The sequence below is a fragment of the Notolepis coatsorum genome, assembly GCF_963971535.1.
Source record: "Notolepis coatsorum genome assembly, chromosome: 10".
Taxonomy (NCBI): domain Eukaryota; kingdom Metazoa; phylum Chordata; class Actinopteri; order Aulopiformes; family Paralepididae; genus Notolepis; species Notolepis coatsorum.
The window spans coordinates 32,818,975-32,834,792 of record NC_140174.1 but is presented as its reverse complement, the minus strand read 5'-3'; the positions used below and the strand labels follow the sequence as shown (position 1 = coordinate 32,834,792).

At 43.8% G+C, this 15,818-nt stretch overlaps 1 protein-coding gene across 1 annotated transcript in view; it reads right to left on the bottom strand.

Annotated features, from left to right (window-relative positions):
* The window catches only part of abca5 (ATP-binding cassette, sub-family A (ABC1), member 5), a 116,948-nt gene that overhangs the window by 28,772 nt on the left and 72,358 nt on the right, over positions 1–15,818 (bottom strand). The window contains exons 20-25 of the mRNA XM_084322613.1: positions 11,189–11,316; positions 5,197–5,334; positions 4,949–5,062; positions 4,072–4,242; positions 589–702; positions 113–250 (exon numbers count right to left, since the gene is read on the bottom strand). Of these exons, the coding sequence (XP_084178739.1) occupies positions 113–250; positions 589–702; positions 4,072–4,242; positions 4,949–5,062; positions 5,197–5,334; positions 11,189–11,316 (803 nt within the window). The remainder of the gene's footprint in view (positions 1–112; positions 251–588; positions 703–4,071; positions 4,243–4,948; positions 5,063–5,196; positions 5,335–11,188; positions 11,317–15,818) is intronic.

The window sequence follows — 15,818 nt, the reverse complement described above, 5'->3', positions numbered from 1 at the left end:
TGAGACAGCCCATGAGGGAGGGGGTTACCTTAGTGATACAGTTGAGACAGCCCATGAGGGAGGGGGTTACCTTAGTGATAGAGTTGAGACAGCCCATGAGGGAGGGGGTTACCTTAGTGATACAGTTGAGACAGCCCATGAGGGGGTACAGGGGGTTGAAGAAACACAATGCATTGTGCAGGTTCCTGGTGAGGCCCGGGTTATCGCTCACAAAGGACAACTGAACCAGGGAGGCCGACACCACACACATCTGGGAAACCAACATTGATCAAGCATCAAGCTCCAATAATTGCACAAATTCAATAATAGCAGAATATTTGGCTGGCGTGGAAGGTGTTCAGCTTCTAGTTTATTTGGATCTTCACATGTCCTTATACTCATTGTCCATGGGATCTATATGAAACATGACCGATTTATGCCTGGCTGTGTGGCTTGCATATAAAACCAGCTTGTGCCACACAGGTTTTAGGAACATAAATAAAAACAGATTATTTTCATTTGACAGTGTTCTCATGTTACTTTCAGTATGTAGAGAAAAATTACAGTTTGGATTGGCCAAAATGTTCATATGGGTGCATCCCTACTCACCATCATGGAGACCACAGAGAAGAAGTCCCTGTTGCTCTGGACGCGGGCGAAGCCAAAGGAAACCACATAGGTGAAGAGGATCATGGCTGGACCGAAACCTACGGTACACAGAACCTGGAGGAGAGACAGAGTTAGATCATCTGAACCAGAACCTAGTGCAGGAGAGACAGAGTTAGATCATCTGAACCAGAACCTAGTGCAGGAGAGACAGAGTTAGATCATCTGAACCAGAACCTAGTGCAGGAGAGACAGAGAATTTGGGAGTGCATGCATGCCAATTCGATTTGCTTTCTATATGAATTAAACAAGGCTTAATGGTGCTGGTCTCAGGGGGTCAGCACCCGCCGTTGTTGTCAAAAAAAACATATTTTGGTCAACAGAGTTTCCATAGTAGTTCAGTAGAAGGCAAACTAGAGACATCTGCAGGACAGGAGGCACACTAGAAATAACGTTTTTCTTCTCACATCCACAGAAAAAAAAGTCAGATTACAAGATCGATATTGGTATTTTAAGAATCAATTTCATTCTATTCAAATGAAACGTTTTGATTTAAATTGTTTCTATATTTTTGTGTGTCCATCGTGTATAAATCAGCATTTTGCTATGATGCCCCTAGTTCATGGAATGAACAAAAGTCCTTAAAGCTCTGTTGCAGAGTTTAAAACCTTGATCTCCAACTATTGTCAATCAAGTTGTACGTGTTTTAATTTATTTGCTATCCTTACTTTTTGCCTCGCCTTGTTGTCTTATTGTTGTGATTTATATGATGTATGATTTTATATGCCTTTTTTATGCTTATTTCTGTATGTACACTCTACGTGACTGCAAATGAGGGAAACCTCAGTTGCCTTTAGAGTTTAAAGGAAAACGCCAACACATTTGGGGAAAGTAGCTTACCGTCTTCTCCAGAGAAAGACAAGAAGATAGATACCAGTTTCCTCTCTGTGTTGAGTAGAAAGCCATCTGGCTGCACGTTAGCCTGGCTTAGCACAGTGAATGGAAGCGGACATGGACGTAGTCTCCCAAAGACTAACCGGCCATGTCCGCAGAAGATTTCCCAAAATGTTGGCGTGTTCCTTTAACACTTTCAGTGCCAGCAGGGGGAGCATGATTTTGCCAGCGCTCTATTCAATGAGAGGGCAAGCACATTTGCGAACGCATAAACTATATCTTAAATTATGGCTATGTGTCTAATACGCCAGTTGCTTATCAATGACTTGTTTGCAGTCAACATTTCTAATAGTACATTTCCGTTTTATACCATTTTGAAAAACGCTCGTTTTTGGAGATTTCCAGAAAGAAAAAGAGATTCTGCAGGAATCGCCCTTAAGTGGAATACACAAAACACGTTGTAATTTTTCGGCCTATTTATGAATCGATAGTATATGTGTACTTATGCACGCTAGAGAAGCGGGCTGAAAATCTATTATCCATTTCCTGATCAGCACACACACACACACACATATATGGGACACACTGAGATATAAGCAGTGATGCCACTAACGCGTTACTAAGTAACGCGTTATTGTAATCTGATTACTTTTCCGCGAAAATGGTAATCTAACGCGTTAATCTTTAAAAGCCAGTAATCTAATTGCAGTTACTTGTCCAAGTGGCTGTGCATTACTATTTCGTTACTATCTCATCATAAATTCATAATGCAGGAGGAATGCAGTATTTTATTTCGTTTTCGACAGTCAAAAATACGCTTAGAGCTGTTTACTTCTCTTTGGGAGTGACGTCACATGTCACGTTTTCAAAGCGTGTCTGAGCACGTAACCTCGCGTGTTGATCCATGCTGGTGGGCGCGGCTGTTATTGTTATTTTCAGCCTGACCTAAACTGCGCGCTAGCAGGGAGAAGCTCGCGCTCGTAACGCTTTCTTGCAGCACTGGAAGTTCACTAGTCTACTTAACGTTTGTTAAGCCGGGTGAAAAAAACATTCACTTTGCGGAGGAAACAAAATACTGTCTACCGCATATGGAATATACAGCAGCTGCACAGCACGACCATCGACTTCTACAGGACTCGGAGCTGCATCACCAGCCAAACAGTATGTTCCACCTTTGAGTTAAACATATTTTGCATTGCACTATTCCATGAACATGGAACACCATACTGCAGTATGTAGGTTGTCAGTAGCACACTGACACAACACTGCAGTATATATATTCCCTCCCCGCCGTATATATATTTCCCTCCCACCCACCCACCCCCTCCTAATGTACAGTCCCCTCCCCATCATATGTATATACTCTGTCATGATCTAGGGGTAACAGTACTGTATATTTGAATACCGTTTATGTCACAAATGTATCAGTACTAAATACCTATATGTCCCTATGCCATAAATGTCATGTATGTTGTGTATGTCATAAATGTCTATATGAATTGAAAATGGGGGACCCTGATGGAAACAAGACAAACGTCTTTCTCTGGTCTGCATCCCCTTAACAATTGTGTGTATTGAGCCGTACTGTATTGTACCCATTCTGCAATCTGTTAAATAAAGTTTTCATTCATTCATTCATTCATTCATTCATTCATTCATTCATTCATTCATTCATTCATTCATTCACACAATAATAAATAATAATAACGTAGAACCATATCTGAATGGGGCAGGCCTCAAAGGTAGGCTACATATCAGCCTACATGTGGTGTTATTGACCATTTATCTTTTGTGAAATCTATAGATCTATAGATAGCAAGATAGGCATACCTGCCCTATTAGTACATTTTACTCAAATTGAGTACATTTTACTAAATTTTTTTTGTCATTCTTATGTTGTGGCAGCAGCAGGGGGGACGACTTCGTAACCTAGTTACTTTCAAAGTAACTAAGTTACTCTGATAATCAAGTAATCAGTAAAGTAACTAAGATTACTTTTTAAAGGAGTAATCAGTAATCAGTAATCATATTACTTTTACAAGTAATCTGTGGCATCACTGGATATAAGTGAAAAAAACTCTGATTACCCCAAGACTGGTAAAAATAGATTCCTTACCTCAGATCAGATGTTCTCCAAAAAGATTATTCCAATTCCTGATTGCCATTCCAAATATCGATCGCGTTTATTGATCCAACGCTGGGTACTGGAAACACATAATCCACGCTGTTCTGAGGGTCGGCGATGACTGCAATCGGCTCGGGTTACATGCCTGATAAGTAAAATGTGGAATCCGGATTCTTTTTTTCCCATCCATTTCATTCAGTCCAATCCAATGGGTGCAATACCATCCGGAGAGACGATAGGGGGCGGTATTTTCCCTGTTCGAGCTCAAAGCCAGTCCCAATGGTAACGTGAGGCTAGATTGATGAAAAATGAATGGAAATCGCTAATAAAAAAAATAACGATTAAAAGCGAGATTTCTCGTCGCTTGGCACTCAACGGTTGGCATGAACTAACAAGATTTCTCGTCGTTGGCACTCAAAGTGTTAAATAAAGGTTTGAAATGAAATCGAATAGAAGTGATCACTCACCACTGCCATGAGGTTGCTGGAGGTGAGCAGGTTCCCCGTGTGGAAGGAGAAGAGGATGATGGTCATGCAGGACAGGATGAGGTAGTAGAAGGGGATGTCCACGGCCGCCTGGCCGCACCAGTAGGCTGACGGCACCATGCCGGAGATACGCAGCGTGGAGCGACACTTGATCTGCAGGGGGAAGAACAAGACCCGACAAGTACATTCATCCTCCCACTGGAATATAGACAATATGACATATATCAGTTAGGGTACCTTGTGTGTACTGCACCTGTGTATACCGTTTACTTTACTCATAGTATATATATTTAGATTCTAATTCTTTATTGTTGTATTCTATATTACTTTCTCATATTCTTATATTCAGAGTTAATTATATTGTTTACACTGTTATTTTAAAAGATTGTTTAAATATTCAGATAAATTTGATTGCATATATTTATGTTTTTCTACTATTACCATGCCATATGTGTACCTCCCCTCCCCCCTCCCCCCATGCTGCTATGATGCCCGAATTTTCCAAAGGGGATCAATAATGGAATATCTTATCTTAGTGCTTCAGGGTGCTTGTGGATGTGACTTGTAAAATAGTGCACACAGCATAACCAATTAAGCTAATATATTCTAAAAGATGATAAATGATCGTCATCATCGTTAACAGCGGTCTATATGAAAATACACATGCAGAATATGTCCAGATATTAATCTTAAGCTTCTAATATGGATGCCTTTTTTGTGCCTCTCTCCATTTTTTTAAGTATACTGTATCCTTTATTGTGGGAACCATCAACTTGCTGTACCAATAACGTGATTCCCTTATCATCATCATCATCATCATCATCATCACCACTACTGCTAATCAGGACTGAATGGTTACCTCTCTATCGCGGGTGTGGTCCATGGCGAAGTAGGCTGGCATTCCAGCTGCCAGCATGCCCAGTATGATGGCCTCTATGTACACCAGGGCATAGGACGTAGCATCTGGGATTTGCTGTGGGAGCGCCACAGTGGAAGAACTGAATCAGTATCGTTTAACCAAATCAATCAATTAATAAATAAATAAAAAGATAATTTCAGGGAACATCTGATTTTAATATGGTTCATGACTAAGTGTTAAATGCTCACATAGTCAAAGGGCTTGGTCCAGGTTCGGATCTTCCCAGTTCCGTTGAGGCCTCGTAGAATGGCGTTGCTCAGAATGTTGACTGCCATGGGCAGGGAGTGGACTGTGGTGCTGTTGAACGCAACGCTATATCTGAAACCCTGCCGACACACACAAACAGAGCTTTCAGCGTCTGAAACCCTGACGACACACACAAACAGAGCTTTCAGCGTCTGAAACCCTGACGACACACAAACAGAGCTTTCAGCGTCTGAAACCCTGACGACACACACAAACAGAGCTTTCAGCGTCTGAAACCCTGACGAGACACACAAACAGAGCTTTCAGCGTCTGAAACCCTGACGAGACACACAAACAGAGCTTTCAGAGTCTGAAACCCTGACGACACACAAACAGAGCTTTCAGCGTCTGAAACCCTGACGACACACAAACAGAGCTTTCAGCGTCTGAAGCCCTGACGACACACACAAACAGAGCTTTCAGCGTCTGAAACCCTGACGACACACACAAACAGAGCTTTCAGCGTCTGAAACCCTGACGACACACACAAACAGAGCTTTCAGAGTCTGAAACCCTGACGACACACACAAAAAGAGCTTTCAGCATCTGAAACCCTGACGACACACACAAACAGAGCTTTCAGCGTCTGAAACCCTGCCGACACTCACAAAAAGAGCTTTCAGAGTCTGAAACCCTGCCGACACACACAAACAGAGCTTTCAGAGTCTGAAACCCTGCCGATACACACAAACAGAACTTTCAGCGTCTTAAACCCTGCCGACACACACAAAAAGAGCTTTCAGAGTCTGAAACCCTGCCGACACTCACAAAAAGAGCTTTCAGCGTCTGAAACCCTGACGAGACACACAAAAAGAGCTTTCAGCATCTGAAACCCTGACGACACACACAAAGAGAGCTTATAGAGTCTGAAACCCTGACGACACACACAAAAAGAGCTTTCAGCATCTGAAACCCTGACGACACACACAAACAGAGCTTTCAGAGTCTGAAACCCTGACGACACACAAAAAGAGCTTTCAGCGTCTAAAACCCTGACGACACACACAAACAGAGCTTTCAGAGTCTGAAACCCTGACGACACACAAACAGAGCTTTCAGCGTCTGAAACCCTGACGAGACACACAAAAAGAGCTTTCAGCGTCTGAAACCCTGACGACACACACAGAGCTTTCAGCGTCTGAAACCCTGACGACACACACAAACAGAGCTTTCAGCGTCTGAAACCCTGCCGACACACACAGAGCTTTCAGAGTCTGAAACCCTGACGACACACACAAACAGAGCTTTCAGCGTCTGAAACCCTGACGACACACACAAACAGAGCTTTCAGCATCTGAAACCCTGATGACACACACAAACAGAGCTTTCAGCGTCTGAAACCCTGACGACACACACAAACAGAGCTTTCAGCGTCTGAAACCCTGACGACACTCACAAACAGAGCTTTCAGCGTCTGAAACCCTGCCGACACACACAAACAGAGCTTTCAGCGTCTGAAACCCTGACGACACACACAAACAGAGCTTTCAGCGTCTGAAACCCTGATGACACACACAAACAGAGCTTTCAGCGTCTGAAACCCTGACGACACACACAAACAGAGCTTTCAGCGTCTGAAACCCTGCCGACACACAGAGCTTTCAGCGTCTGAAACCCTGACGACACACACAGAGCTTTCAGCGTCTGAAACCCTGACGACACACAAAAAGAGCTTTCAGCGTCTGAAACCCTGATGACACACACAAAAAGAGCTTTCAGCGTCTGAAACCCTGACGAGACACACAAAGAGAGCTTTCAGCGTCTGAAACCCTGACGAGACACACAAACAGAGCTTTCAGCGTCTGAAACCCTGACGACACACACAAAAAGAGCTTTCAGCGTCTGAAACCCTGACGACACACAAACCGAGCTTTCAGCGTCTGAAACCCTGACGACACACACAAACAGAGCTTTCAGCGTCTGAAACCCTGACGACACACAAACAGAGCTTTCAGCATCTGAAACCCTGACGACACACACAAACAGAGCTTTCAGCGTCTGAAACCCTGACGACACACACAAACAGCTTTCAGCGTCTGAAACCCTGACGACACACACAAAGAGCGCTTTCAGAGTCTGAAACCCTGACGACACACAAACAGAGCTTTCAGAGTCTGAAACCCTGACGACACACACAAACAGAGCTTTCAGAGTCTGAAACCCTGCCGACACTCACAAAAAGAGAGCTTTCAGCGTCTGGAACCCTGCCGTCGTGCACAGAGAGAGCTTTCAGCGCCTCAAACCCTGCCGACACACACAAAGAGAGCTTTCAGCGTCTGAAACCCTGCTCTTTGGCCTATACTGTAGATGTTGAATAGGTTACATTTGGAAATGGTCTAGCTTTTGTAAATGTCAACAATTACGGCAGTTTTGCTAGTCATCAACTGTCAAACTGACACGAGTAAAGAGAGACAATATTTCTCTTTGTGTTGCACCTGAATGTACACGTAGGATGCTGTACTAGGGCTGGGCGACTCAATTTCATTTCAAATTATGATTCTGTCTGACAAGATAATCAAGATAAAACAATTAGCAGCATGCCATGTTGCTCTCATTTTAACTTGAGCTGTAAATGCAGCACACCCTTCCTTCACAGTGGGACCCAAACAGTAGTTTAATCTCGTGTTGAAAGAGAGGAGGGAGCCATGACACGTTTCTCCAGTTATTTTCTGGATTTGGTAACTTGTAGAAGATGACAGAAAGGCAGCTGTAGTTGTAGTTGTAATTGTAGCTGTAAGTACTGCACAGCTGATTGATTCTGTTGATTGAGGGGAGTAGTGCTGTTCAAAATGCTGACTGCAACCGGCACCCTCTTGGACTCCCGAACTTGAGAAATCATCCAAGTCCTTGAGGGCTCAGTACGCGAGTCTGTGGTCTGGCGATTGGGATTCAGCCAGTGAGTGAATCTGATTCTATGTGTGCGATTATGTACTGTATACGTGTGTTTGTGTGTGTGTGTGATTATGTACTGTATACGTGTGTTTGTGTGTGTGTGATTATGTACTGTATACGTGTTTGTGTGTGTGTGTGATTATGTACTGTATACGTGTGTTTGTGTGTGTGTGTGATTATGTACTGTATACGTGTGTTTGTGTGTGTGTGTGATTATGTACTGTATACGTGTGTTTGTGTGTGTGTGTGATTATGTACTGTATACGTGTGTTGATTGATTGATTGATTGATTGATTGATTGATTGATTGATTGATTGAAAACTTTATTAACAGATTGCAGAATGGGTACAATACAGTACAGCTCAATACACACAATTGTTAAGGGGATGCAGACCAGAGAAAGACTTTCGTCTTGTTTACATCAGGGTCCCCCATTTTCAATTCATCAGGACATATATGACATACATGACATACAGATAGTCAGTACTGCTACATCTATACATTTATGACATACCAGATTTGCAAATACAGTACTGTTTGTGATACAGAAGGAGTCAAGAAAGGGGAGTATATACATTTGACGTAGAAACTGTACATTGGAGGTTGGGTGGGGGGGGTTGGGTACATTGGGATATTGACAACCATACTGGGTAATTTACATTGGAGGTGGTTGGGGGGGGGGGGGGGGCACACTGTATAAACAAGCAAAACTGTACATTGAGGGGGGGGGGGAGGAGACACTGTACAAACAAACAAAATTGTACATTGGACTATTGACAAAACCATACTAGGTAAATGACTGTACATTGGAGGGGGTTGGGTTAGGATATTTACAGGGGCCAGTGTTGAATTGCAGTCTCCCGTAGGTGTCCCTTGAGAGAGGTTTTGAAAGTGGGTAGTGATCCACATTCCTTTACAGCTTTGGGTAGGGCGTTCCACATTGATGTGGCATAATTGCGAAACGTGTTTAGTCCCTTATTTGAGCCGAATCTGGGTTTAACATGATTTGTGGCGCTCCCTCTGGTGTTGTGATCGTGGTATTCACTGACCTTTGGGAAGTATTTTGCCATGTACATGGGTACCTTGGTCGTGTAGTGTATCTTGTAGACCAGGCCCATTGCAAGTTGCTGTACTCTGTCGTCTACTCTAAGCCATCCTAGGTTGTCAAAGTGGGCAGGGGTGAGGTGGGTTCTAGGAGTAAGGTCAAGCAGTAGTCTGACCAGTTTGTTTTGAGATGTTTGTAATTTTGTTTTTAGCGCCTTTGAGGTGCTTTGGTACCATGAGGTGCAAGCATAGTCGTAGTACCCCTGAATGAGTGCTCCTGCCAGAGTCTTCAGGGTATTCTTGTTTACCAGAGAGGAGATCCGGTACAAGAATCGAGTTCGTTGGTTGACTTTTTTTATTACATTGGATGCCATTTTGTCACAGGAGAGATTAGCCTCTAGGATGGAACCCAGGTAGGTAATTTCATCTTTCCTTGTGACAATATTGTCACCCACTGTAACTGAGAAGCCGTCGGTCTTGCTGAGTTTGTTATTTGAGCCGAAGAGAATGGACTCTGTTTTGCCCATGTGTAATGATAGTTTGTTATCAGCGAGCCATATGCAGATTCTGCCTAGTTCCGAGCTGAGGGTTTTTTCAACCTGTAACTTGTTCTTGTCAGAGACCAGCAGGGCTGAGTCGTCCGCAAACAGGAACAAGTTGCAGTCACAAGCTGACGACATGTCATTTGCATAAATTAGGAACAGTAGCGGTGTTTGTGTGTGTGTGTGCGATTATGTACTGTATACGTGTGTTTGTGTGTGATTAGGTACTGTATACGTATGTGTGTGTGTGTGTGTGTGTGTGCGTGCGATTATGTACTGTATACGTGTGTTTGTATACGTGTGTATGTGTGTGTATACGTGTGTGTGTTTGTATACGTGTGTTTGTATACGTGTGTGTGTGTGTTTGTATACATGTGTGTGTGTACACGTGTGTTTGTATATGTGTTTGTGTGTGTTTGTATATGTGTGTGTTTGTGTGTTTGTGTGTGTTTGTATATGTGTGTTTGTGTGTGTTTGTATATGTGTGTGTTTGTGTGTGTTTGTGTGTGTTTGTATATGTGTGTTTGTGTGTGTTTGTATATGTGTGTGTTTGTGTGTGTTTGTATATGTGTGTTTGTGTGTGTTTGTATATGTGTGTGTTTGTGTGTGTTTGTATATGTGTGTTTGTGTGTGTCTGTAACCTCCGCCAGGCGGTTGCTGTAAACAAGAGTGATCTCGGTCGCCCTGCCAAGTTGAATTAGGTCGCTTTCACACAGGGGCTGTTTGGTCCGGACTTTCGGACCAGAATTCGATAGTCCGGTTTTTCGGGTCTGTGTGAATGCGCGTCGAACTCGGTCCGCGGACCAAGCAGGCGAACTCTAGTCCGCCTGAAAACGTAGGTCTCGGTTCGGCTTCAGCGGACCAAACGCGAACCAAATATAGGAAGTGATTATTATTACCACTGCTTGCAGCACTCGCTGCAAAACAAGCACACTGCATCTAATCTCTCTATCTATCTACCGTATCTATCTATCTATCTATCTATCTATCTAACTGTGCATCTTGGGAAGAAGGAAGAAAAACGCGGCTTATTATTATTACCGAGGCGCACGGCATTAATAATGGATCAATGCCACGTCAATACTATTATTATTATATTATTATTATTGGTCTACAAGTTGTTTAGCGAGAGGATGGTGGTAATGTGCTTCAATAGAACAATGGATCAATGCCATGTCAAAACTCGCTCCGCTGATCTGGAGGGCTCGCAGACAGTCCACACACACGCGCGCGCGCACACACGGCTTGCAGCCACACACACATTTCCACTGTCCAATAGACAAGCGCCCTTTTCGACCGCGTGACATTGTTCAGAAGGTCTCGGTGCGCTGACAGATTTCTCTATGTGAACGCAGGCGAACCAAATGAAGAATGCAACAATGTTGCAACTTCACCCCCAGAACCGCACCGAGTCCACCAAAACTATATGTGAAAGCGACCTTAGATTTAAACTGACCTTATTGGATCCAGTGACATTGATGGCAGCACTGTGCGGAGCTGCTGCCATGTAATCCATCTGCTTCATCATCTCAACCTTGATGTCCTGAGACTCCAGGTTATGGATAAAGTCAGAGATATCGGAGCCTATGAAGGGAATTTAAAAAGAGATGTTTTTCTTTTGCCCTGTAAGGTAAGGCTGGGAGATTAATTGAGTTTCAATTATGATTTTGTCTTCCCACGATCACGAAAACAAGATAATCGAGATAAGATGCCATGTTGCTGTTATTTTGTCTTCCTTCACAGCGGTGTGCCCCTCCTAGACAGGGTCAATTTTCAGAAAATCATAACCCTGAAGGCATTTCGTGTTTATTTTTGGTACACAACATTTCTAGGGGTATTAAGGGGTGCTGAATCCAAATCTGCTGTATACCAAGCTCAAAAATGTCAAATAAGGCCTCAAAATTGAGAAATCCAACATGGCCGCCAGCGCCGGGCTGAAATCTATTTAAGTGCATATCTTTTTGACTAAACAAGGTAGAAACATGAATGACATGTGTTTTTATATGTTTGCATACATGAGGAATTTAAAATCATATCCTGATTTTAGATCAGTTGTGAAAATGTTGCTTGAAACTCATATTCATAGCAAAAACGGTGGTCGTTATTGATGCATAACTCATCAACCAAATAAGAAAGAAAAGCAGGATGATCCCAGGCCATGGATTTATTCATCAAACTCTTTTCTCTTGAATTTTTTTAATCAACATGCCATTTATGCAAATTAGATAGTCCTTAATATGCGTACAGTAGCTTAGGTACAGTAACCTCAATCGTATTCAGGCAGGTGTCGCAGGTGTCTTGCAGTTGCATGATTCATCCAATGCCACTTTTCCTGAATAGAATAGAATAGATTATAATATAATAAAATAAAAATATAATTTTACCATATCAATATAAGTGAATGTTCAAGTTTCTTTATTAGTTGTCATACAGAATACAGAATACTTTGCATGAAATGTTTATTTGTGTGTTGCTCCTGAGAGTGTGCTAGATAATAACAAGATAGTATAAAATAAGTATAAAATAGAAAGTCAAGAAGTCAAGTACGTAAACAAGTGTAAACAACAAAATTGTTCAGTGTATCTATATATACAGTATGTACAGCTGGTACAAAAATGGTGAGGTATAGCTTAGCTTGTGGTGCCACCTTGTAGTGGTGAGGTGCAATAAGGAATGAGAATGATGTGCAATTTCCTTACCAATAATATAAATATAAAGTGTAAAGTGTGTCTAAAGTGGTAAAGTGGGTGATACAGTGTGTTGTTTATTTAAGTGACTGTATGTGCGCTGTGGGTGTGTTGATGGTTTGCTTATTGTTCATTGTTCATTCATTGAGCATCCTGATGGCCTGGGGATAGAAGCACCTTCTGAGTCTCTCTGTGCTTGCCATGGAGACTCCGGTATCGCTTGCCTGATCGCAGCAGTTCAAAGAGGCAGTTGTTTGAGTGGATGGAGTCTTTGATTATTCTCTTAGCCTTGCCCATGCACCGCTTGTTGTAAATGTCTTGGAGAGTGGGAAGCCCACCTTCAATTGTGCGTTCGGCTGAACGGGCCACTCTCTGTAGTCTGCTGCGGTCTTGTGCAGTGCTATTCCCAAACCAGGAGGTGATATTGCCAGTCAGGATGCTCTCTATTGTGCATGAGTAGAAGTTCTTGAGGATCTTCTGACTCACGTTGAACTTCCTTCTTGATAACACTGTCAATGTGTGTGGTCCATGTCAAGTCCTCGGATATGTGGACTCCGAGGTACTTAAAACTGTTCACTCTCTCAACCGGTGCCCCGTCGATGCTGAGGGGGCTGTAGTCCCTGACCCCGACCTCCTAAAGTCCACAATCATCTCCTTTGTTTTGCTGACGTTCAGGGAGAGGCTGTTCTCTTGACACCATCCCGCTAGAACCTTAACCTCTTCCAGGTAGGCCCTCTCATCGTTTGCAGAGATCATGCCCACCACTACTGTGTCGTCAGCAAATTTGATGATTATGTTGTTGTTCCACTGTGCCACACAGTCATGTGTGTACAGGGAGTGGAGGAGGGGACTCAGGACACAGCCCTGGGGGGCCCCTATGTTGAGAGTGCTGGATGAGGAGGTGCAGTTGCCTGCTCTCACCACCTGGGGTCTGCCCGTCAGGAAGTCCAAGACCCACTGGCAGAGGTCATAGTTCAAGCCCAGGTCCCTGAGCTTGGCTATGAGTTTGGAGGGGACTATGGTATTGAATGCTGAGCTGTAGTCGATGAATAGCATTCTCACATAGTTCCCCTGCCTCTTGTCCAGGTGTGATGCTGCTGTGTGCAGCACATGGGCTATGGCGTCCTCCGTGGACCTGTTGGGGCGGTATGCAAATTGCAGGGGGTCCAGGTTGATGGGGAGGGAGGAACAGATGTAGCCCTTCACTAGCTTCTCAAAGCACTTCATGGCTATGGAGATGAGAGCTACAGGGCGGTAGTCATTGAGGCAAGCTGGCTTGGATTTTTTGGGTACAGGGATAATGGTGGACTTCTTCAGACAGGTGGGGATGACAGCCTGTTCTAAGGACAGGTTAAATATGTCAGTGAATACCGGGGCCAGTTGGTCGGCACAGACTTTTAGGACGCGGCCGGGGATACCGTCCGGTCCTGCTGCCTTCCTGATATTCACTTTCTTAAACGTCCTCCTCACCTCATGTTCTGTTATCCTGAACACTGAGTCTCCATCAGCAGTGCCCCCCCCCCCCCTCCTCCATTGCAGTGGTTTGTAGGCTGGTGCTGTTATTCCCAGCCTCAAACCTCGCATAGAAGGTATTGAGATCATTTGCCAGTTGGATGTCACTGTTCAGTTTGAGGGAGGTGCCTTTGTAATCTGTCATCGTTCTGAGGCCCTGCCAAATAGCTCTAGAGTCAGCCTGTTCATATTGAAGTTCAATTGAATCCCTGTAGCGCCTTTTTGCTTCTATTACTGTCCTCCTAACATTGTATCTCACCACCTTGTGGTCATTCATGTTGCCTGTCACAAGCCTGGCGTTGTATGCTGAGGTGCGCGCCTTCAGATCTTCACGGACGGATTTGTCTACCCAGGGCTTTTGGTTTGGGTAAACTCTAATTGTGGTAGAGGGGATTGTTTCTTCTACCAAAGTACAAACAAAGTCCAGCACTGTTTCCGTGTAGTCATTAATATTATCTGTGTTATCGCGGAACACCCCCGAGTCTGTACATTCTAGTGCAGCTTGGAGCGTCTCCTCCGACGCCACCATCCACCTCTCGCGATACTACAGGAATGTGCTTGAGACTTTGTTTATACTGCGGTACAAGAAAGATGGCGTCATGATCTGACTTGCCGAAAGGACTTTTTAACCGCTCTTAAATTGCGAGTAGCAATGGTCTAAAATATTCCCGCCTCTGGTAGAAGAAGTCACATGCTGGTAGAATTTTGGCAGCACTTTTCTCAGATTAGCGCTATTGAAATCACCCACAACCACAATAGCAACGTTAGCTGCTTGGAGCTTGTTTACCTCGTTGTGGAGCTTGGAGAGCGCGTCGCCTGTGTTTGCTTGTAGTGGAATATACACTCCGATCAGAATGACCGACGTTAATTCTCTCGGGAGAAAGAATGGCCGGCACTTGATGGATATATACTCGAGGTTTGGGGAGCAGTGGTTTGAAAGCTCATTCACGTTGCCTGGATCACACCAATTGTTGTTCAACATGAAAGCTATTCCACCTTCCCGCTTTTTACCGGAATCTTCCTCTGTACGTTTGAACGTTACAGTAATCCTTACAGTGACAGCTTATTCACACTCTTCCTCAGTGTTCCGGCAGGTGTTGACTTTCTTACAGTTGCATGCTTCGATACATGCCATGTGACTCTTCCTGAATATAATAGAGTAGAAGATACTTAAAAGATTATAGCCAGCTCCCGTACAAGTATATTCGAACACATGATACAATTTTCCTTACAGTGATTTATTCTGTTCCTTCATTCCTTTTTTCTCTCTGTTATAGGCATTATGTTCACAATTCTGTTAACGACAAACAGTCTAGAGTATACAGTCTTGCAGGTGGATGTAGAGATGTAGAGATCCAGCTTTCATGTAGAGATGCGTACATCGGATTCTGTCATAGTGAGCCAAGAATAGAAGCAGCACATCTGTGTCACGCGCTGACACAACGATTGTTTCCACTGGAGCCTGGATGAGAAAATCAGACGTGTATCAGCTTCCTCATGGTCAGCACTCAGAGAGGAGACTTCAAGATCTGGATCTGTTGACTTGACAGTTGTCGCTTCAGCAAACCTCTCTGATACTACAACTACAGGTTCATCATCCGGGCTGTGTTCTATCAGGTGGTTTGAGAGTAGTTGAGCGATATCTGATTTGTTGTCTTCAAGGGCCATGAAGCTCGACCAATCGGCAGGAAGTGGAACAGACTTGTTTTTGATTTCACGACGTACTGGTCTGTGGCGCTGTTTGCGTTTCACCCTTGTGCCTGTTTTGATGGATTGGTCATGGTATCTGTCAAAGACGACATCTACTCTCTGGTATTTTGCTCCCATCTTCAACACGGTGTCAGTGAACTTGTTGGCATAGTCACCAAATGTTGTAGTGTCAGGTGG